The 23,898-nt window shown below is 43.2% G+C and overlaps 1 protein-coding gene across 4 annotated transcripts in view; it reads right to left on the bottom strand.

The window, feature by feature from the left end:
- LOC137425577 (filamin-C) overlaps positions 1 to 23,898 on the bottom strand; it is a 103,200-nt gene that overhangs the window by 53,483 nt on the left and 25,819 nt on the right. For all 4 annotated transcript variants that reach the window (XM_068114145.2, XM_068114147.2, XM_078776819.1 and 1 more), the window contains exons 12-20: positions 23,686 to 23,822; positions 20,884 to 21,077; positions 20,527 to 20,640; positions 20,110 to 20,253; positions 19,686 to 19,809; positions 2,748 to 2,908; positions 2,429 to 2,519; positions 901 to 1,070; positions 23 to 140 (exon numbers count right to left, since the gene is read on the bottom strand). In XM_068114145.2, the coding sequence (XP_067970246.2) occupies positions 23 to 140; positions 901 to 1,070; positions 2,429 to 2,519; positions 2,748 to 2,908; positions 19,686 to 19,809; positions 20,110 to 20,253; positions 20,527 to 20,640; positions 20,884 to 21,077; positions 23,686 to 23,822 (1,253 nt within the window). The remainder of the gene's footprint in view (positions 1 to 22; positions 141 to 900; positions 1,071 to 2,428; positions 2,520 to 2,747; positions 2,909 to 19,685; positions 19,810 to 20,109; positions 20,254 to 20,526; positions 20,641 to 20,883; positions 21,078 to 23,685; positions 23,823 to 23,898) is intronic.

Raw genomic sequence — 23,898 nt, 5'->3', positions numbered from 1 at the left:
TCCTAAACTAATGGGGACTTACGACTCTGAAGACCAGTCACTTTGACTTTGGATAGATCCAGAGCTGGTGCCACAGCGACATTGAATGGACTTTTTGGAACAGGCTCTCCTCCATACGTAATGACGACAGTCAATGAACCCTTTGAGGAAAGAAAAGACAAAGAAAGGATTGTAGAGGATAAAGATTGGTAAGAAGGACAGAAAATCCGGTTTAATGGAATAAGGTGGAAATAAAACATAAAGAAAAAAGATGGAGGCGGGTGATGGAAGAAAAGAAACAAGTAAAAGATGAAGAGCAGAGAAGTAGTGAGGGGTAACAATAAACAAGGGTATGAGGTTTAGGAACTTCTAAGATTAAGGGAATGATAGGAAGAAGATGGGATGCACAGACATTTTTTTTATTTTTTATTTTTTTTGTATACTGAATCGAGGCTCGTGAAAGAGCTAACATTTACTTCACAAACAAATCAACCAGACAAACAAAATATATAAAAATAGGGAGCGGAAAACAAGATGGGGAGAGAAGGGGAAGCACACAAACACAACATTTGAGAGCAGGGAGATGTGTGGAAGGGAGAGGGCTTGTGGGGAGGAGGCGTGGGAAGGGGGGGCGGGGGGGAGGGAGAAGTATAAAACACAAGGACACCAAGGATATGAACCTTAAAGTAAACATGTAAGCATTTCTCAAGAAGATATTCAAGAAAGTCTAAATACAGAAGGCCAACTGTGACAAAAGGCAGACCACAACTGTTAAAAATACATCACGAGGAATCATAGGAAGTTTTTGTAAGGGAGGAGCCATGTAAGGAAGATATAATTAATTATTTAAAAGGTTACAAGGTGGTACTGGTAGTCACACGCAGAGCAAAGGAAGGTGTATTCAGTGTTCATAGCATGTACCTTTTGTATGGCGGTGTAACGCACGGTGTGCGTGTAGTCGTGGTTATCGATAATCTCAAAGTCCTCAACTGCCTCGCCATGACCTGCTCCTTTGAAGCGAACATCCAGAGCCGCCTTTCCCGCTCCCTTGGTGAACACAGTGAAATGGGTGGGCTCTCCGACCTGTACACCTGCACACCATAAAAAAAAAAAATGGGATGCACAGGATGGGACACCTGCACACCATTAAAGGATAGAAATAATGGCGATGGATATACTTCCCTGTGCAATTTCGCTTTAGGCCTGTGGATTAGGACTCAGTGTGCACAGCTTCTTGAGAAAACTAGAGGGTTCATATAAAACGCATTACCCCATGCAAGCTTGAGAAAATAATGGAAGTGAGCCAAGCCAACGCTGAGAGAGCGAGTGGCAATTTTGATTGGTCGAGATGATGGAAAAATGTTCCAACATTATGATTTGTGTCATACAGTGTTCACATGTATAATTTCATTGAAATAAAATAAAGTTTTAAACGTTTTAGAAAAAAAAACTTTTTCCCGGAAGTTAACCGCCATTGATGCACCGTCTTTTACACTGCCTTATTTAACCAGTTAAATTCGTTTTTTGTGTCTGTTGTTTGTCTCCTTTATGATGTCTCTAAAATACAAGTTTCCTGTTTGGAATTATTTTCAATTTTGTTTGACTGCCAGGAAGGCAGCCTTAAAACAATTTCCTTATTCAGCTGTGTGCATGCACAGTGAAGAGTCGGGACCAGATTCCATACAATTTGCTGAATTCAGAGCAAAATTTCTGCGAAACTACAAGTTCATACAACTATCAGGGATGCATCTCCGTGGAGGATGTACCCCCGAATGCATGCCAGGTGCCATATCCTCCCCATTCTTCTCTGCTGCCCGGATTTGTTAGGGTAGCGCGGTCACGGTCAGAGAGCCGATCGTTCCCCATGGACTGGCCCTTTCCATCTTGTCTCTGTCTCTTCTTTTCTTTTCTGCTCTCTGTCTCTGTCTCTCTCTTCTTCTCTCTGTCTCTCTCTCTTCTTCTGTCTGTCTCTGTCTGTCTGTCTGTCTCTGTCTGTCTGTCTCTCTCTCTCTCTCTCTCTCTCTCTCTCTCTCTCTCTCTCTCTAACTCTGTCATAGCCCTGACTTCGTGAATGCGGGGGTACACCACCCTATATGTGTGGGATCTCTGGGTTGCTCCTGGGAGATCAACAGGCTGTCTCCGTGCCGGGGGCTTGTTCAAGAGACCTGTCGGGGCTATACAACAACAACAACTACAGGTTCGTGTTCTAATTCTTGTTCCCATTTGTGTTCAACATTGTTCAAAATATAACATTCATTTGGAACTAAGTACTTCCTCGATCATAAACTGATGTCTGTAGACATATGGACAGGCAGGCAAAGTGAACCAACAGCTTAACCCCCACTTTTCACTTCGTGTGCATGGCGTAATGAGGTTTGGAAGAGAATACACGATTCGATAAGGCATGTGGCAATAGGTCTTATGTTTGGATCTGCAGACTCCTTCTTACCTGTGGGTCTCAAACCAGGTCCTTCTGCCTTCACCTTGGAGGCATCATGTGATGGGTCCACTTTCACTCTGAATGGGCTGTTTGCAATCTCCTGCATCCCGACGCAGACATGACAACAGCCGATATTTCGGTTACCGAGGCACCAAGATTATCAACACCTGGGACAATTTTGTACCTCTTCTGAATTTTGAAGTGAGGTTGCTGGGTTTGAATGAGAGCACATGGTTATCTGAAGATCCTGGATTACCTTGCAGGGTAGTTGTGATAAGGAGTGTGCAGTGTGGTGTATTCTGTAGTGCACAGCAAAGCACATGGTTACCTTGTCTGCAAACAGCACCATGATGGTGTAACGACCAGGACCAGGGGGCATGTACTTCACAGTGAACGTATCATTATCATTCTTTATGATGTCAAAGTCGATGTCGGCCTCGCCTGTTCCAACCACGCCAGATGCACATTTGATGCCGATGCTCACGTCACCTGGAGAAGCAAGTGTGCAGCAGAGAGATCGGAATAGACAGGAGTTATGCCATTCCTATATATATATACATATATATGTATCTTGGAGGGGAGAGGTATAAAACACAAGGAGACCGAAATTAGCGGGGGTAGAAAAGATCAAGGTTTTGGATGGGGGAGGATAAGAGATGGTGGTGAACAGCTGTTTTAAAGACCTGGAGGGTGGAGTGGGATTGAAGATAGTGAGGGAGTTTGTTCCAGAGGCGGGAGAAAAGAGGAATGAAAGAGTGAAGGTGAGCAGAAAGTCTTGATTTTGGCAGTTTAACCATAAGAGGGTTGCAGGCAGCTCTTGTGCGACCTGTAGGAATATTTGAGGGACAGAGCCCAGAGAGAGCTGGGGGAGCAAGGCCAGAGAGGAGTCGGTAGAAGACGGAAAGACCACCAACCTGCCTGCGGTGAGTGAGTGAAAGGCCCTTGGAGTTAGCTTCATCGCGGGAGATTCCAATGATTCTGAACGCTTTGGTTTCAACAGCGTGAAGACGAGCTAGGTGTGAGGCAGGAGCACCAGACCAGAGGGGAGAGCAGTATTCCATAGAGCTGCGGATGAAAGCCTTGTATGTGGCGAGGAGCTCGGGTGTGCCAAGGAAGGACTTCGCACGATGGAGGATGCCCAGTCGGCGACTGGCTTTGGAGGCCAGATTTGAAATGTGGTTTTCCCAGGAAAGATCATGGCAAATAGTGAGACCCAAAAGCTTGAGTGACAGAAATTCTTGGAGAGGATTATTCAGAAAGTGGATGGGAGGGTTGTCCAGTCGGTCTTTTCGGAGAGACATCGTAAGAGTGTGAGATTTATCAGGATTGAAAGACATGTTCCATTTGTTTGCCCAGTCTGTGATTTTGTCCAGGTCTGCAGAGAGTGAGGAGGCTGCAGACTGCCGATCTGAGGGATGAGGAATGGAGCGACAGAGAGTAGAGTCGTCAGCAAAGAGATAGAGAGGATTTTCAAGAGAGTCAGAGAGATCATTGATGAAGACCAGAAAAAGCACAGGCCCCAGAACACTACCTTGGGGAACTCCAGCCTGAACAGGAAGAGGAGATGAGAGAAACTCATTCAGGGCCACACGTTGACTACGACCAGAGAGGAAGTCCGCCAGACATGCGTGGAGATTTCCATGGATACCAAAGGAGGAGAGTTTGGTGAGCAGAGCAGGGTGCCAGACCGTATCAAAGGCACGTGAAATGTCAAGGGAGACAGCTCTAATTTCCTGTTTGGCGTTGAGGACCTCCATCCATTGTTGAGAAAGCAGAAGCAGCATGTCCAGAGTAGAGTGACCAGGTCTGAAACCAAATTGATGATCAGAGATCAAGCCATTGGAGAAGAGGAAAGATTTCATATCTGAAGCAATGATGGATTCCATGACTTTGCTGATAATTGGGAGAAGGCTGATTGGTCTGTAGTTGCTAGGATCTGTTTTTGCACCTTTTTTATGCAAAGCGGTGATGTTGGCTGATTTCCAAGCAGATGGCAGATGACCTTGAGCAAAAGAGAGGGTGAAGAGAACAGAAAGAGGGAGTGAAAGAGCGGAAGAACATGATTTTAGGACCCGTGGGCTGATGCCGTCAGGACCAGTTGCAGAATCAGAGTCGAGGGTTGACAGAAACTTTTCCACCTTGTCAGGAGGAAAGGACACAGAGTCCAGGAGCAGCTGGGTATGACTGGGTATGGTGGGTACAGAGAGGGATGGGTTTGGGACACAGGATTTAGAGGCAAACACAGAGTTGAGGCATTCAGCTTTTTCACGTGCGGAGTCAGCCGTTAAGTCGTTTGAGGTGAGGGAGGGGATGGAGGGGGAACAAACACCAGAAACAGATTTGACCAGACGCCACCAGGATTTGGAAGAGGGAGACAGATAAGAGAGTTCGGTCTTGAGAACGGTGACATATTGTTTCCTGGCTCTCCTGAGGGTGGACACACACTTGTTTCGGGCTTTGTGAAAGGAAAAGAGATTTCCTTCTGTTGGATTTGCTTTCAAGGAGACGAAAGCAAGTTGTTTCAGGGCAACAGCCTCACCACAAGATTCTGTGTACCATGGACGGGAGGAAGGGTATGACAACTGAAGACGAGATGGGATAAATCTGTGCATGAGAGAGAGCATTTTACTTTGAAAGAATTCCCAGGATGAGTTGATGTCAGAGGCGGTAGAGATGGGAGACTAGTCCAGATGATTGATGGCTGCTTGAAGACCGTGCCAGTTGGCCTGAGTGAAATGCCAGACTCGTCGACGCTGAGGAGGCTCTCTGAGAATGGTCAGAGAGATGTGCACTTTAACAAGCACATGATCAGATGAGCCGATTGGAGCAGAAGAAGAGCAGCAGACATTTTCAGGGAAGTTAGTCATAACCAAGTCCAGAAGAGAAGATGCTCCGTTGACTGAGATCCGGGTCGGGAAATTGACAGATTGTGTCAGTCCCAGTGAGTCGCAGAAGTCCTTTGCTGAAGAGCCATGGCTGGTGAGAGAGGTGCCCACACCCAGCCAACTGGCATGGTGACAATTGAAATCACCACATATGAGGAAGAGAGAGTTGGGATGGGTAGATAGAAGTTGGTCCATATTTTCAGACAGCGAGATGTAGATGGAGTCATCACTATTTGATGGACGGTAGAACACACATATGAACAAAAGGTGGGAGCGAAGGGGAAGCCATAGCCAAAGGTATTCCTGGGGGTGAGGTGGAGAGAGTGCAGTGGAGGGCGAGTGAGGAAGAGAGTTTTTTATAAAGATAGCAACCCCACCTCCAGGACGAGGCTCAGGTCTATCATACCGGAGGAGGGAGTAACCTTGGAGAGATACCAAGGCATCAGAGACATCATGAAGGAGGAAAGTTTCTGTTAAGCAGATCACGTCTGGTTTGTCAGAAGCAACCTGTATGGAGAGATCAGTCAAGTTTGAGTGAAGGCCCCGGATGTTTGAGGTCCATACCATTAATGAAGAGGAAGGGGGAGCATCGGGTACAGAACAGGGGGGGGGGGGGGAGGGGTAGGGTAAGATGTGGAAGAGGAGGAAGAGGTAGGGAGAGCTGTTGAAGGTGTGTCAGAGATTTCAGAGATTTCAGAATAGCTTGGAGAAAGGGAAGAATGGGGCGGACAAAAGGTTTGATGGAGATTGGGTGAGGTACAGTGAGGTGTTATTTGAGGAGGGGGAAGAGCGAGGCAGAAGGTTGGGGGAGATGAAGGTGAAAGTTGGAAGGGGGAAGAAGCAGGGAGGATGCTTTGAGGAGGAGGAGGGGTGAGAGGGGAGTCTAGGAGGGGAGCAGCGAGGGAGAGTCTCGGAGGGGAGGGGTGTGGGGGGAGTTTAGGAGGGAGGGGAGGTAAGGGGCAAGGGGGGAGATTTGAAAGGGATGGGTGATGGGGAGGATTTGGAGGGGAGGGGTGATGGGGAAGTTTTGGAGGGGAGGGGGGTTGGGGAAGTTTTGGAGGGAAGGGGGGATGGGGAAGATTTGGAGGGGAGGGGTGAGATTGGATTTTGAAAAGTGTACGCTTCATGGGAAACGAAAATTTTTTGCAAAATGAGTTTGAGACCTTCGAGTCAAAAATACGTTTGAGGACGCTGAAGGAGGAGTGGAGTTCTGGAGAGTTTAGGGAATGTAGAAAAGAGGAACTGTAAGAGATGGTATTTTTTTTTGTTTTGGGAATGAATAGATTTGGTGAGCAAGACGAAAGCATCCTTTTCTAGGAGAAGAAGAAAAAGGTATTATAATATATGAGAGAAAATAGTTGTTCAGGGGAGAGATTATACATTTCTAACCACGTGATCGTGTGATCGCGAACAACGTGAACGAAGAACGAACGAACAAATAAGAACAACAAATAAACGAATAAGACCTGAGAAGGAAATATTTTTTGGGGGTTTTTTTTTTGGAGTAGAGATATTAAACAAGGAGGTATGGGGTGAACGACTTGGACGAAACAGAGAACGAAAATAATAGCAGCGCATTCGACGAACCGCTGAGAGAAAACAAAACCACAAGGTCGGAGACGGTACGGTAGCCTAAGCCTACGAGTACTAGGCCTCAGAATACTCGATACGCATTAACCGACGATTGTGTATACATGTACGAAAAATTAGCACCGAAAATTTTCCTAACGATACGCTATAGGTACACACACAGAAAGATAGATACAGTCTCGACAAAAACACAATTGTGAAAGATTACTTAGCTTCGAAAGCGTGAGCGCATGGAACAGCTTCGAAAAGATGTTTTGTTTCGAAGCTAAGTAATCTTTAGATGTTTCGAAAAGAAAAGATGTTTCGAAAAGAGGTGTTTTGAATTACCTGATGGTGAGGTGTTTTGAATTCGTTGGTGATGAGGTGTTTTGAATTACTTGGTGGTGAGGTTTTTAAAATTACGTGGTGATAAGGTGTTTTGAATTACGTGGTGGTGAGGTGTTTTAAAATTATGTGGTGGTGAGGTGTTTTGAATTACGTGGTGGTGAGGCGTTTTGATTTACATGGTGGTAAGGTGTTTTGAATGACATGGGGGTGAGGTGTTTTGGATTACGTGGTGGTGAGGTGTTTTAAATTACATGGGGGTGAGGTGTTTTGAATTACGTGGTGGTGAGGTGTTTTGAATTACTTGGTGGTGAGGTGTTTTGAATTACTTGGTGGTGAGGTGTTTTGAATTATGTGGTGGTGAGATGTAATCGTCCCCAAACTTCCAGTCTGCACCTACCCCTCCCGTATGTACGTGCTGAAGCATTCTTTTTTGAATTTTATATATTTTTTCAACCTAAATTGCCTATAAAAATGTGATATCACAAACACTACAAATAAATTTGTGCAAAATAATTGTTTGTATTATGATTGCTGTAAATCATGACAACACAGCAACTCAGGTACAGTCATTATCCTCAGCTAAAATAAGCCCGTTCCTCAGTAACGACGCTTGGTGAGGCGAGCGCAGCAAGCCGAGCCAAGCTAGTATGTATATATATCTATATATATATATATCTATATATCTATATATATATATCTATATATATATATATATATATATATATATATATATATATATATATATATATATATATATATATATATATATATACATATATATATATATATATATATACATATATATATATATATATATATATATATATATATATATATATATATATATATATGTGTGTGTATACAGTATATATATATATGTGTATACAGTATATATATATATATATATATATATATATATGTGTATACAGTATATATATGTGTATACAGTATATATATATATGTGTATACAGTATATATATGTGTATACAGTATATATATATGTGTATACAGTATATATATGTGTATACAGTATATATATGTGTGTATACAGTATATATATGTGTATACAGTATATATATATGTGTATACCAGGGTGGTCCAAAAATGCAAAAGAAATCACTTTGTTATCTGGATTTTGATGCTCTATTGGATTATTGTTAGAAATGGTCTAAATCATTTACCCAAAAAATATTTTGCATCTGAGTCATCTATAAACTCATACACACTCAACATATAAATTTGTCATTTTGGTCAATTTTAATGAAAATCGTCCATGTTGAGAGGCTTACAAAGACTTTAGAAATATTTTTTTCCTAAATAATGTCATTGATGGTACAATGTACATACCCCTGTGAAGTCCTCATGGTCGAAACATGAGTCAGACATGTATGAACATGTTTCAAACATGTTTCAAGCATTGTCAAACATGTTTCGACCATGATGATTTCACACTCACAGGCGCATGCAAAAAGTCATGAACCACAAAATGGCTTAGTACAATAGTGCATGTACTTTTTCCACCGAGGTTGCTATTGGATTGTTCTCATTGAGCCAAATTTGGTGAAAAACGCCATATTTCAATTGAAGTGTGTATGAGTTTCTAGATGGAATTGAGCAAAAATATTTGGTGGGTGAATGTTTAAGACCATTTCTGACAATAATCCAGTAGAGCATCAAAATCGGAGAGATCGATGTTTTTTGGACCACCCTAGTGTATACAGTGTGTATATTATATATATATATATCTATATATATATATATATATATATATATATATATATATATACATATATATATATATATATATATATATATATATATATATAAAGGAGGAGTGTCTGTCTGTCTGTCTTGATGTCCGCTTATAACTCAAGAACTACACATCGGAGAAATGTTTTAGACACAGATTCGGAATCAGCATAAAATCCCGGTGGTTATAGGCGACTTTTTATTTTAATATCAATGGCTTAAAAAACCGCGCCAGCTGCAATTCCGTGGTGTAGTTTGTGGCGGCGGTATTGCCCCTTTCCGATCCCATGATGCATTGCGGTTCCGATTCGCGATGAGGTCTATCGTCTATGCGCTATCACCGACACTTTTCCACCTTCTCCATACCTTTTAATCAGATTTGCCTTATCGTCCATCGTAACCACATTACGCTTGGAAACACTAGCATTATCCTTCTTCGGACCCATGGCTAACACAGACAGAGTAAAGGAATACTGTACGTCGCCTCTGTTGTGAATGCGAAGCAGCGGTTGCGCGTACGTACAGTATACTGTACGTACATATTTATATATTTTTAATGTGCTTTTTATTGTATTTTAAATTGTTTTTACCTTCGCAAAAGCGGAAGGTTATGTTTTGATCGCTGTGTATTTATTTGTATGTCTGTGTGTGTGTATGTTAATCGCATAACTCAAAAAGTATTCAACCGAATTGCATGAAATTTGGTGGGATGATTGGTTATTATACGGGACACATTTGATTAGATTTTGGGAAACAGATTTGCTCAAATTCTGACTATTTTTAACTCGATCGTATTTCACTCAAAGTTATGAGCGACTGAAGAAGAAGATGTCCATCCAGGACGTCATCACTATAACGCGATCTCCCGCGATCATTTCAACCTCAAAAAAAATTATAATTGCAGATTTGTCAAGAGATGAGGCATATTAACAAACGAATGAAACAGATTTGCTCAAATTCTGACTATTTTTAACTCGATCGTATTTCACTCAAAGTTATGAGCGACTGAAGAAGAGGATGTCCATCCAAGACGTCATCACTATAACGCGATCTCCCGCAATCATTTCAACCTCAAATGAAATTCAAATTGCAGATTTGTCAATCGGGGAGGCATATTAACAGACGAATGAAACAGATTTGCTCAAATTCTGATTTTTAAAAATCGATCGCATTTCACATAAAGTTTCACATCGCATACACTCCCATGCCAAGTTCAGAACAGTAGCTGCGGCGAAGGTATGCGCTCTACCGAGTGCCCGGATTCTAGTTTTAGCTTCTTTTATTGTTAATTTATGTACTATTTTATTTATTTTAAATATATCTTCAAGGAAAACAAATGTTTTCACGTCCGTAGGAGTGACGTAAAGTCGCACATAATGACAAAATGCGCGCCATTTTTTCGCGCCAAGAACGAATAAACGGTTTTTTTTTTAGTTGAGATTTTATTCTAATTTAAATTTCATTAAATTCCAACTGTTGGAAACAATAATTATTTCAACTGTTGGAAACATTTTTTTGGTTAACCAACGATGGTCGATTTAATCTCGACCTTCCCCAAATGCGGAAGAGTGCGGCGCTGCAGGAGCGCAGGTGAAACCTAGGAAATGCACGTTGGTGTTCACAGTGGAAATGCCCATGGACGGCATCGTGGTTAACGGCATCGTGGTTAATGGCATCGTGGTTAACGGCATCGTGGTTAACGGCATCGTGGTTAACTGCATCGTGGTTAACGGCATCGTGGTTAATGGCATTGCTACGAATTCCTTCTGGGAATCTGACCCAAGCCACAATCTCCCAAACCCATATACTGTACGTCGCCTCTGTTGTGAATGCGAAGCAGCGGTTGCGCGTACGTACAGTATACTGTACGTACATATTTATATATTTTTAATGTGCTTTTTATTGTATTTTAAATTGTTTTTTTAGCTTCTTTTATTGTTAATTTATGTCCTCATGGTCGAACGTACACTGATTCTGCAAGTCCTTCTCTCCCAGACACGGTAATGACTAACGTACCCTCCGACCTCCCCTCATCCTGCTTCCAGGCCCTGGGCTCCTCTGGCTTTGCCGATTGTGAGAGTCCAAAGCTTTTTAGCTCCAGTCAGAGCTGACTCGGTGCTGCAAAGTCTGCCATTTCAATCGTTGTGGGACGGGTCGGGTGTTGTGGGACGGGTCGGGTGTTGTGGGACTGGTCGGGTGTTGTGGGACGGGTCGGGTGTTGTGGGACGGGTCGGGTGTTGTGGGACTGGTCGGGTGTTGTGGGACTGGTCGGGTATTGTGGGACGGGTCGGGTATTGTGGGACGGGTCGGGTATTGTGGGACGGGTCGGGTACTGTGGGATGGGTCGGGTACTGTGGGACGGGTCGGGTACGTGGGACGGGTCGGGTGTTGTGGGACGGGTCGGGTGTTGTGGGACGGGTCGGGTGTTGTGGGACGGGTCGGGTGTTGTGGGACGGGTCGGGTGTTGTTGGACGGGTCGGGTGTTGTGGGACTGGTCGGGTGTTGTGGGACGGGTCGGGTGTTGTGGGACCGGTCGGGTGTTGTGGGACTGGTCGGGTATTGTGGGACGGGTCGGGTATTGTGGGACGGGTCGGGTACTGTGGGACGGGTCGGGTACTGTGGGACGGGTCAGGTACTGTGGGACGGGTCGGGTACTGTGGGACGGCTCGGGTACTGTGGGACAGGTCGGGTATTGTGGGATGGGTGATGTTGAAGCGATCGTCAGAACGATGTTGTATCGAGACCAGAATCCCGCTCGGTTGACAGTCACACTGCCAAAGATAGGCAAAAGTGTCCTCAAGAGGCGGCTGGGAAATCACACCTTCGGGTATGGATGTTCAACGGCTCCCAATCGATGAACCGCAAATTCCCACTCAAAATCCACGTTACACACACACACCAGATTAACGTCTGGATGGTTGTGAAAATGGTTGAAGCGAGGTGAAGAACCTGGAGCGATGCGAAATCAGGCGCGAGACAAAACGGCCAACGGTCCGTTCTCGAGACGTAACGGCACTCTAATGATTCTCTTCGGAATCAACCGCAAAACCTGTCACGCAGGTTTATCTGTCACAGCGATAACAACTCTGTCGCAGGATTCCCTTTCCCAGGAAACCCCAAAGTTAACCAGAAATGTATACCAAGAGGTTTTGAGAAATTGAAAATTGACAAAACGTCATGTAGGCAATGTACTGTGATATTGCTCTAAAATATACATGTTCTTTTCATCATATATTTGTCTTATTCTTATTCAACCCAGGCGAAGCCGGGTACCTCAGCTAGTACTGCATATACAGACTTGGCATTTAATATGGAATTTTTTTTTGTGGGGGTGAACTTACTTTTTAAGATGTCTTAGAACCAAAAGTTCATTGGAATTATATTGAAATTATTCTAGATTTTGTTAATGTGACCTTCAAAAGAAACAAAAACCACATTTGACATTTCGAAACAAATAAATTGATCCTTGAAAGTGATGTAAACTGATATCGAACTCAATTCATGGGCAGTACTGTGTTAAACTTCTGTACGTTTTCCAGAGGTATCTCTTTATTTTTCACATTAGCCAAAATTTTTTTTAACAAAAACAAAAGTTAAATTACGACTGGGATTACGGACAGTAAAATTACAGTTCAGTACTTCGTGTAACCCCCACGAGCATTCATGAGAGCACGTACACGTTGAGGCATGCTGTCCACGAGATTTGCCAAGGTTTGGACAGGAATCGCTTGCCATGCAGTGACAATAGCCTGCTGCAATTCACGCACAGAGGTCGGCTGCTGGTCCAAGTGGTCGATTTGACGCGTTAATTCTGCCCACAAGTTCTCTATCGGATTCATATCCGGGGACATGGCAGGCCACTCCATATGCTCTACACCACGGTCAGCAAGAAACTGTTGGATCATGCAAGCACGATGAGGCAGTGCATTGTCATCTTGGAAGACAAAGTTTCCTCGAAATGCTGCACGAGCAAATGGAAGCAATGTTTCTTCCAGAATGGCCCTGTACTTGAACTGGTTCAGGTTTCCATTCAGAACAACCAGGTCAGTTTTGCCCCCTGCATGAAAAGCAGCCCAAACGGTCACCACACAACCTCCAGCTTTGACTCTTGGCACTATACAATCTTTGTTGTAGGCTTCAGGCACTTGTCTGCACACTCGGACGCGGCCATCTTGACGATAGACCAGAAATCTAGACTCGTCACTGAAGATCACGTGATTCCAGTGTCCTGGCTGCCATTGACGGTGCTCTCTGGCCCACTGCAATCGGCGCTGGAGGTGTTGTCTGGTCAGGCGTGGCTTTCTCAGGGAACACCTGGCACGATAGCCTGCTTGAACCAGTCGTTGGTTGACTAGCCTTCTGGATAAAGGCACATTTGTCAGTTGCTGCCACTCAGCCCTAATAGTCAGGTTCACTATGTTTTTTCGTTCAAAATCATGGTAGATTAGCAAACCTATACATTTTTGGAAACGTTATTGCATGGAAAATCTGAAAATCAATGTTTACATTTGCCAATTCCGACCAATTCGATTCGACCAATTCGACCAATTCGACCAATCGACCAATTCCATTCGACCAATTCGACCATTCGACCATTCGACCAATCGTTCGATTGACCATTCGACCAATTCGATCGATTCGATTCGATTCGATTCATCGAATTCGATTCGATCGACCATTCGACCAATTCGATTTGCCAATCAATTTGACCGACCTTTGCTTGTGTGGAACGGACTGTGAAAACGATGCGGACTATATTGTCGGGTACGACACACAGGACAGTGATGACGAACTCTAAATGGCATATTCTGTAATCGTGTATGTTTGATGCCATTGACTGCCTGTGTATATTTTGTCATTGACTGCCTGTGTAGATGTGAAGTTATACTGACTGCATGTGTATATATGATTTTGCTGACTGCCTGTGTATGTTTGGTGATATGAATTATTGTGACACATTTTGATGTTATTAACTGCCTGTACAAAATGATAACATGTATTTGATTATGCAACTTATCGCGAATATCTATATTATAATAGCCGTAGATGATTCTGTCTGTCTGTCTGTCTGTCTATCTGTTGGGTGTCTGTCCGGGGTGTGGCTTACTCGGTTTGCAGAGTAGCTCCACCCATAGCTCCACCCATTCTGGGAGTGGCTATAAACAAATATCCACCATTTTATTAACTCGCATAGCTTTGAGTCCTGTTTTGTAGGCCCGTGGTGTCTTGCTCTCCCCCAGTTTTATTTCAAATCAAATTCGATAAATCATTTCATTTTTCACAGTCGCTAACATAGTTTTAGACTCGGTTGAAAAAAAACGGGAAGAAAATCCGATGAAAGTTGCCGTTTATAGAACGAAATGAATTCTCAAAGGCCTGTAACTTCAAGGCCATTGAGTCTCTCTCACGCCTTTATCTCCAATCTAACTCACCATATGATTTCATTTTTATCGATGGTTTTACTTTTAGACTCGGTGTCAGCAATAATTGAGAACAATCCACACACGCGGGAAAATGCAGAGATATATTTTTTAAAATCGCGTCATGGTGTATCATACACCGCCCAACATGACACCGCCGGCAATGTGTCGATATATATTAAAAATTCGCTTTTGCTTTTCCGTTATGATATATTACTATTTCGTTTGATGATAGTCGTCACAAAAACGTCAACAATGATGCCGACATATATTTCTTCGTTTTTATTTCATTCAACATATTAGCCGGAAGTAAAATATGTTTCAGGAAATTACCGAGAGATATTTCTTCGTTTTTTTTATTAGTTATGTGCGCATACACTTTAAATAGGTTTATTTGAAATCTTTAATTTTCCACAAACATTCCACACACGCGGGAAAATGCAGAGATATATTTTTTAAAATCGCGTCATGGTGTATCATACACCGCCCAACATGACACCGACGGCAATGTGTCGATATCTATTTTAAATTCGATATATCATTTCATTTTTCACAGTCGCTAACATAGTTTTAGACTCGGTTGAAAAAAAACGAGAAGAAAATCCGATGAAAGTTGCCGTTTATAGAACGAAATGAATTCTCAAATGCCTGTAACTTCAAGGCCATTGAGTCTCTCTCACGCCTTTATCTCCAATCTAACTCACCATATGATTTCATTTTTATCGATGGTTTTAGAGTCGGTGTCAGCAATAATTGAGAACATTCCACACACGCGGGAAAATGCAGATATATTTTTTAAAATCGCGTCATGGTGTATCATACACCGCCTAACATGACACCGACGGCAACGTGTCGATACATATTAAAAATTCGATATATCATTTCATTTTTCACAGTCGCTAACATAGTTTTCGACTCGGTTGAAAAAAAACGGGAAGGAAATCCAATGAAAGTTGCCGTTTATAGAACGAACTTAATTCTCAAACGCCTGTAACTTCAACTTCAAGGCCATTGAGTCTCTCTCACGCCTTTATCTCCAATCTAACTCACCATATGATTTCATTTTTATCGATGGTTTTGGACTCGGTGTCAGCAATAATTGAGAACATTCCACACACGCGGGAAAATGCAGAGATATATTTTTAAAAATCGCGTCATGGTGTATCATACACCGCCCAACATGACACCGACGGCAACGTGTCGATATATATTAAAAATTCGCTTTTGCTTTTCCGTTAAGATATATTACTTTTTCGTTTGATGACAGTCGTCACAAAAACGTCAACAATGATGCCGACATATATTTCTTCGTTTTTATTTAATTCAACATTATTAGCCGGAAGTAAAATATGTTTCAGGAAATTACCGAGAGATATTTCTTCGTTTTTTACAATTAGTTATGTGCGAATACACTTTAAATAGGTTTATTTGAAATCTTTAATTTTCCACAATATAATTTACTTGCCATTTATCATTTGATGATTACGAGACAAATTCCTCTTGAGGATCGTGACAATTCATGCGCTGCGTGGAAACTTCTATTTCCAAAATGAATGAGACGATCGATGAAGAACGCAGACTTGAACAGGATGCAGCAAGAAAACGAATGAGACGGGCGAACGAGTCCATCGACGAACGTCAATGCAAACTTGCGGGGTCACCCGTGGGAATCCCACGGGCATGGATGTGTGTGACATTTCGACATATTGAGTTAGATGCTGCACATTCATTTTTACAAAATGGTTACTGGCAAGTCATCAGATCCAGAAATGGTGTAAAAACCACCGTTTAGAGGCCATTTTTCCCCGCAAAGCGGGGGTTGGCCTTTTCGGGGACCGTGGTAGTTGTTGTTTTTTTGTCCCCTTTTTGAAGCAATGTTTTACGGCCGGATGCCCTTCCTGACGCCAACCCTTTTTGCCGCCTTCAACGACAAACAGGGAATTACCAGTGAACTGGTACTCAATTAGCCGACCTCGGAAGGATGACAGGCTGAGTCAACCCCCCTGGCATTAATTCGGCGATCGACCGAGATTCGAACCCAGGATCCTAAGCCGGCACCCTAGCCGCTAGCCCAACACCAGAAATGGTGTCATGAACACAATTTATTTACGCACAAGCACAAAAGCAAGACGGGCCGATTTCCGATTCCGACGGGCGAGACGGGCCGATTTCCGATTCCGACGGGCCGATTTGGAGCAAGAAAAAGAACGAGACGGGAGAAAAAGGAGAGAAACGAGACGGGGAAAGCCGATTGGAGAGGCGAGTGAGGCGCGATTGGAGAGGAGTGTGAGGCGCGATTGGAGAGGAGTGTGACGCACGATTGGAGAGGAGTGTGAGGCGTGATTGGAGAGGAGTGTGAGGCACGATTGGAGAGGAGTGATTGGAGGGGAGTGTGAGGCACGATTGGAGAGGAGTGTGAGGCACGATTGGAGAGGAGTGTGAGGCGCGATTGGAGAGGAGTGTGAGGCGCGATTGGAGAGGAGTGTGAGGCGCGATTGGAGAGGCGTGTGAAGGATTGGAGAGGAGAGGAGTGTGAGGGATTGGAGAGGTGAGGGATTGGAAAGGAGAGGGATGTGAGGGTTTGGAGAGGAGAGGAGTGCTAGGTGGAGAGAGGAGAGTGTCAGGTGGAGACAGGAGAGTGTCAGGTGGAGACAGGAGAGTGTCAGGTGGAGAGGAGTGAGGGGTCACATATTATGTGAAATAAATAAATTGTGTTCATCACACCATTTCTGGATCTGATGACTTGCCAGTAACCATTTTGTAAAAATGAATGTGCAGCATATAACTCAATATGTCGAAATGTCACACACATCCATGCCCGTGGGATTCCCACGGGTGACCCCGCTAGTAAAGACAGTATTTTGCAATTCAAAACCTTTGATTCGTGTCTTACCATTCCCCATAGCACTAATTTGATACTTTCATTGGATTCCTTGTCCCTGAAAATATAGGTTTAGTGTATTTTAAAAAGTTTTTAGGGTAATTAGAGGCAGAAATAGAACAAAATATGTATTTTACAGTGGCCATTTTGAAAATCCAAAATGGCCGCCATACAGGTATCTCTCCAAATGTAAACACTGATTTTTAGTTTCCTTACGCTATAACCTTTCCAAAAATGTATAGGTTTGCTAATCTACCATGATTTTGAACGAAATATAATTTATTGACATCGTGAACCTGACTATAAGCCGATTAGCTGACTTGGTCCGGCCATTGCGGACTAACCGGTGCAGCTGGCGATCATCCCTCCTTGTGGTTCTGCGGGGACGTACTGGCCTCGGTATTGGAGTAGGGACACCCCTCTGAGCATTTCGTTTCAGGATCTTTGGCACCTGACCTTCAGTGATGCCATACTGCCGAGCAATAGCACGCTGTTTCATGCCGTAATTTCGTAAAGCCACCACTCCATGACAAACAGCATTGTCGAGTTGACGGACCATCTCCAGAGGAAGCGGTAATAACCTTTGGAGACGTGCAGCAGTTGTTTTCCACAAATACAGAACGCAACAACCCTTGTATACCCGACTGTGAAGCCAATCATCAAATGCACCTGTCCGTACATTTTGCCACGCCACCTGTGATATAATCCTGTTGTTGACTTCTTGCTGCGACAGACAATCAGTGATATGGTTCTTTTAACAAATCAATCACCAAAGTGTAAAAGAAACTCACCAGATTGATATACTGAGTTAAGAAATTAAACCCGTCAAGAAAAAAAAAAATTCCATATTAAATGCCAAGTCTGTGTGTATATATATATATATATATATATATATATATATATATATATATATATATATATATATATATATATATATATATATATATATATATATATACATACAGTGAAACCTTGACTTACGAGTGCACCAACTTACGAGTTTTCCGAGATATGAGCCGTCGCTCGGTCGATTTTTTGCTTTGTGATGCGAGCCGAGATCTGAGTTACGAGCGAGCGAGCTTACGCCACCCGCCACTAGGTGGCCCAGCGAGCGTTCAGTTCACGTGGTTATCTTGCCGTGCAAGCATCTCTGCCGTATCGCTGTTGCTTTGTTTTCGCATTTTGTTTATTTTGGAAAATTTCTTAGTTTTAACCATGGGTCCTAAGAAATTGAGTGCCAAGGGCAGTGCTGAGAAGAAGAAAAGGATGATGTGCTTGGATATAAAACACATAATCGTCGAAAAACATGAGCGAGGTGTGCGTGTTGTCGACTTGGCGAGGCAGTACGATCGTAGCAGTACGATCGAAACATTTTGAAAGGGAGGAAGAAACAAACCTCGTTGGACAGGTTTTTATTGAAACGCCCTGCAAGTGAAAGCGAGGAAAGTGTGGCGAAAAAGGCAAAAGTCATCTCCTCCACCTCCGCCAGCATCTTCGTCTGATCTTCAAGGTAAATACACTTAATAAAACCAGTTTATTTCTTTACATTGTGGCGGACACGGAAGCTCACTGGCGTGGTGACATCATTCCGTGCACCAAGTGGGCGGCGGCCACGCCGAGGGGTAGGCGTGGCCTCAGGATATACACCAGGTGCGCAGCCCGGAGCGCGCCAGTGTTACAGTGAGCTCTTGAATAAAGACTCTTACAAATTACCGCGTTGTCCGCTTCCTCCTTGTTTACAAGCAGCGCGCGTAACGCCGCTTATTATGTACAGTATATACGAGGTCGTGCTTGTTTATACATTATTTGTTATTTATAAAGTACATTTTTCTTATTTAAAAACACGTAACAAAAAAAATTGGTGTGGTTTTTTGGGGGCTGGAACGGATTAATAGCATTTCAATGCATTTTAATGGGGAAATTTAATTTGAGAAACGAGCAAATTGAGTTACGAGCTCGGTCACAGAACGAATTAAACTCGTAAGTCAAGGTTTCACTGTATATATATATATACAGTATATACATATATATATATATATATATATATATAGTCCTATGGATTAGGACTGCCAGTAACCCTCTTCTGGTGAAAGAGGAGCCTTATATATATGGAGCAGAGCACTGGAACAGTTCACCAAAGGACATGGGTTCAATTCCCAGTCTGGGCATGTAATTTCCCCACATATGTCAAATGGTAATTTTCAATCCTGTTCATTTATATATTGGTATTCAATTGGTCTCCTACTTGTCCCATTGACATACTGTCTTTTATTGGTATTTTCTACTGGTCCAGTATTTCACTTGAAACCAATAGATCCTCTTGGTCCAATTTCCAATGGGATTTTTATGAGATTTATCCTATTGGTTTTCTGTGGGATTTTCGACCTAGGCTGTTGTGCTCTTGCATAACTTACCTTGACCGGCCTCGCTGCAATCGACAGTGAAGTAAGTTGGCTCGTTCGCTTTGATTCCAGTCTTTTCCACACCTGGCCCATACACCTTAACAAGCTCGGGGTGGCTTCCTTCCCCCACAAGGACCTGCGCAACACAAACATTTACTCATAATACTTCACAACAATAGGCTTACTCTTGTAATCACAATCATCATTTGTGTGTGCCGTTCCTCGGATGGACGTTAAACGGGCATCCTGTCTTCCGATATTTGTTGGTAGACGTGGACGGCAGTCCTCACAGAAAGCACAAAAGCAAAATTATTTCGTAAAGAACCTCAAGGAACTTGGAGAACAGGCTCAAGTCAGACACAAACCCAGGCCTTCCTGGTAAGCATGCCCCCACCCACAATTGGGTAATGATAAGAACAAATAAATCAAGGCTTACACGAAAAGGGCTGTGTGGTACGTTCACTCCTCCCCAGGTGATGATGAACGTGTGCTTGATGGCTTTGTGTGGTGTGTACATGCAATGGAATGTGCCATCCTTTGCTTCCTTCACAGAGACCTCAACCTTCTTGCCCTCAGTATCCTGCAAGAAAAGGGAGTAGCATCGTCATGGAGACCATGGAAATCATGCTGACGAGGCCATTCATAATAATATTTAGATCTAATAAATACAGAGCATGGTAATAATCTTACACTGCAACTCCTCTGAATGATTTATGTATAAAGATGTTCAAATCCCACATTGAGAGGGCAGTGCTCCTGCATTGACACCCTCAGCCAATTATGCTACCCCACGGCCTTGTGCTACATACGAATGAAGACAAAAAAGTGATGCCTGATTTAGGCCTCAACTTACCTGTGCATATATTTTAAGAGGACCATTTCCTGCTGCCCTTGCATCAACGGTGAACTCGGTGGCTTGTTCAACGACACAGCCTGAAGGGGAGAGGCCTGGACCGTAGGCCTTCACCTGGAAAATGCACACCACAGTCCACATGATAAGGTACTATGTGTAAAAATATGAAAACTACAATTGGGAAATGTGAGGCAAAGGTGAGTCCTGCAGGCTGGAAAAGATAAAGTAATAATAAGGTGAACATATTGATGAGAGCACAATAACCTAATGAAGAAAGGTACGTGAGATGGCAAGAGGTGAATAGGTAAATAATGCAGTAGCTTGAATGGCAACCTGTCCGACATGTTTAAGACATACCTTTTCAGGAAAACAGTTCTGTGGTGCCGGGTGGATGTGTGCCATGAAAGGGCTATGTGTGATGTCGTCGTCATCACAGAGGACGTGGACAGCATACTCCCCTGGCTCCGTAGGCCAGTAACGGACATCGCAAGAACCATCTCCACGGTCGTCACACTCGATGCGTGCCTGCGATGGGCCCTCGATTGAGAAACCTAACGAAACAGCACAATGTGAAGATGATAGCATGAATCTGGGACACACAAAGCATTCAAGAACGGGGATGCAATACCTCATCTCCATTAATGGGTTGTCACGGTTCACCTCAGATCCAGTCATGTCCAGTCCAGTCTGACTGTTGTGGTCCAGTCAAGTCCAGTCTGACTGTTGTGTGTGGGTTAATACTACCCATCACCCAAAGCATGGTAGCCCATTGGACTATTTCTGTGGGCGCGGTATATGTGTGTTGTGATGCATCTGTAATGGCGGACAATGCAGACCTCTTGCTGGTCCCATATTAATTAATTAATTACTCAACCACAAGATGAACACCCGATATGATGGATGAATGAATGAACGTACAATATGATGTTGATGGTCCGTTATTGGCATGATATGGTAGCGCAGATGTGTTCATCGACATCACACTTTGTGCGAATGGCTTCCCATGGCCAAAGAGACTTTCCAGGTAGGATTGTCAAAACCCACAGGTGTTTGTGGAGCAAAATCCGGTGCATGGAGATTTTGCAGGGCAAGCGTGAACTGGCATGAACACACCAATGGAGACAAGGTGTTTGTGTTTTCCTTTGATCAGAAAATGAGAATGATGTTAATACATACACTTGTGGATCTGAAACACCTAATATGGTTTAGGAGACATATCCAAGCTGAGGTTGAGGACAAGATACAAGAAGTGTCCCCATTATACAAAACTGTCATTAATTAAAGTAAAATAAAGACATCATTGAAGACAACCACCCCTGTAGATGTCCTACACATGAATCCTTAAAGAGTGGATGGAACTTCCAATAGGATGGATGAGGAATGGAGATCCATCACACTTAGCACACAATATTGAGATTTCCAAATGAAAAGGGCACACTTTTCTAAAGGTCCATTTATTTTGAAAAAAGAAAAAGGTGTTTTACGAAATACAAGTACTGAAAGACACAACTCTTCCTATAATGTTTAAGGAAGCTTACATGCACTAGTAGGCTCTTTAGTCAATCATGCCTGTGCCATATCTGTACTCTCGCACATCAAACCCCGAGCGGGGGATGAGCAGATCATCACACAATGGCTGAGCCCTTAGATCCAAATATACTGTGAGATATTTAGCATCTCAAACCTAAATGCAGGAGAGGGGAGTACTCAAAAGTTCAAGACCCCTACTGGTACTGCATTAGAATGGCAGTTTTTAGTTACTAGCAAAGGTACACACCCTATGGGCGGGGCTTCAATTGGGAAGCCGAAATGAAAAGGCAAAATATCAGAAATTGAAGGCAGAAATTTTTATTTTAAATGATTCATATAAACATCCGTCAAATCATATCACACGTAAATCATCAAAATCAAAACAGTTAATCATTTGTAATTTCGAATTTATTTATTCGTATTTATTCGAATTGCACGAATATGTGAATTGTGATTGTGTTTCATTGTGATGTTTGTGCGGTGACGGGCGGTGTGTACAAAGGGCAGGACTTAATCAACGTGAGCTGATGACTCGCGCTTACTGGGATTGCTCGTTCGTGGGACACTGTCTCAAGCCCCAGTCCCCATCACGGATGGGGCTCAGCGGTTTACCCGAGCCTGGCGGCGAAGGGCAAGGTACACGCTGGCCCGTCCAGTGTAGCGCACGTGCGGCCCCGGACATCGAAGGGCATTAAATGTTCATTGAACATTAAACGTTCATTAAAGGATTACGAAACGAAAAACATTACGAAATTACGTTCACACCGTCACGTCAAACACTACCGTGAACACATACATCGTCACAACATTGTCACAATGAGAACATCGTCACAATGAACGTTATGTGAACGCGAATGTTATGCGGGAGTCCAAACCTGAGAATGCTGGAGACCAAAGCTGAAATTGGGAAAACTAAACAGCCTATTTTACTCCCAGGGGTCCCAGGATTACCCACACAAAATATCTTTGCGATCAGTTCAGCAGTTTTTACGCTACCTTCGAACAGACAGACGGACATTTGATGAATTATAGTAAGATGTTTACCACATCAGTTTTGGACTTTTTGAACACTCCTCAAACTCCTTTATCGCCAGTACATCCATATCCTTGCTACCATTGGAAGAAATACAAAAAAAATCTACAACGGCACTCGCTAGAGCACATACCTCCGCAAGGCGGAACCGTTTTCGTTTTGTATCCCACTGATAGGTCACATCTGGATCCAGGCCTGAACCAAAATTGAATTGACTTGATATTGTCACCTAATCAACTGATCCACCAAGTTTTGTCATAATCCGTCCACAACTTTTTGAGATATAGTTTTGAGATATATGGTTTTTGGCCCTTTTGTCTATCACTCAATGGTGAAGAATCATCTAAAAAGTTCTCGTATCGGGATTCAGATCCGGATCTTCACCAAATTGGAAAAAAATCATCCTTGTCAAACACCCAACTCCACCAAACAGGAGCATGTCCACCAAGTTCTGTCCGATAAGCTTTTGAGATATCGTGCTCACAGACAAATAGACAAATAGGGGTGAGAACATAACCTCTATCCACCTTAGGGGGCGGAGTTAAAAAATATTATATAAAGCTGGTGCCCAACAGCAATTACTCAACATTACTTACCCAATGTGCCAACCTCTGTGCCAATCGCTTCCACGATAAAATCTGCAGACTTGCCAACAACTCCAGTCACAAGCCCCGGGCCCCAGGCGCGCACCTTCTGCGGACCAGGTGTGGAACTTACCTCAACCTCAAAGGGGCTGCAGAAGAGAACAATTTAAAGTGAACTTATTTCCAAGTTTCATAACGCACCAATCAGGAAGTTAATTGAAGACC

The sequence above is a fragment of the Myxine glutinosa genome, chromosome 4, assembly GCF_964187855.1.
Source record: "Myxine glutinosa chromosome 4, kmMyxGlut1.1, whole genome shotgun sequence".
In the NCBI taxonomy this organism is placed as follows: domain Eukaryota; kingdom Metazoa; phylum Chordata; class Myxini; order Myxiniformes; family Myxinidae; genus Myxine; species Myxine glutinosa.
The sequence above is the reverse complement of the archived record's forward strand: the minus strand, read 5'-3'. Positions and strand labels throughout refer to the sequence as shown.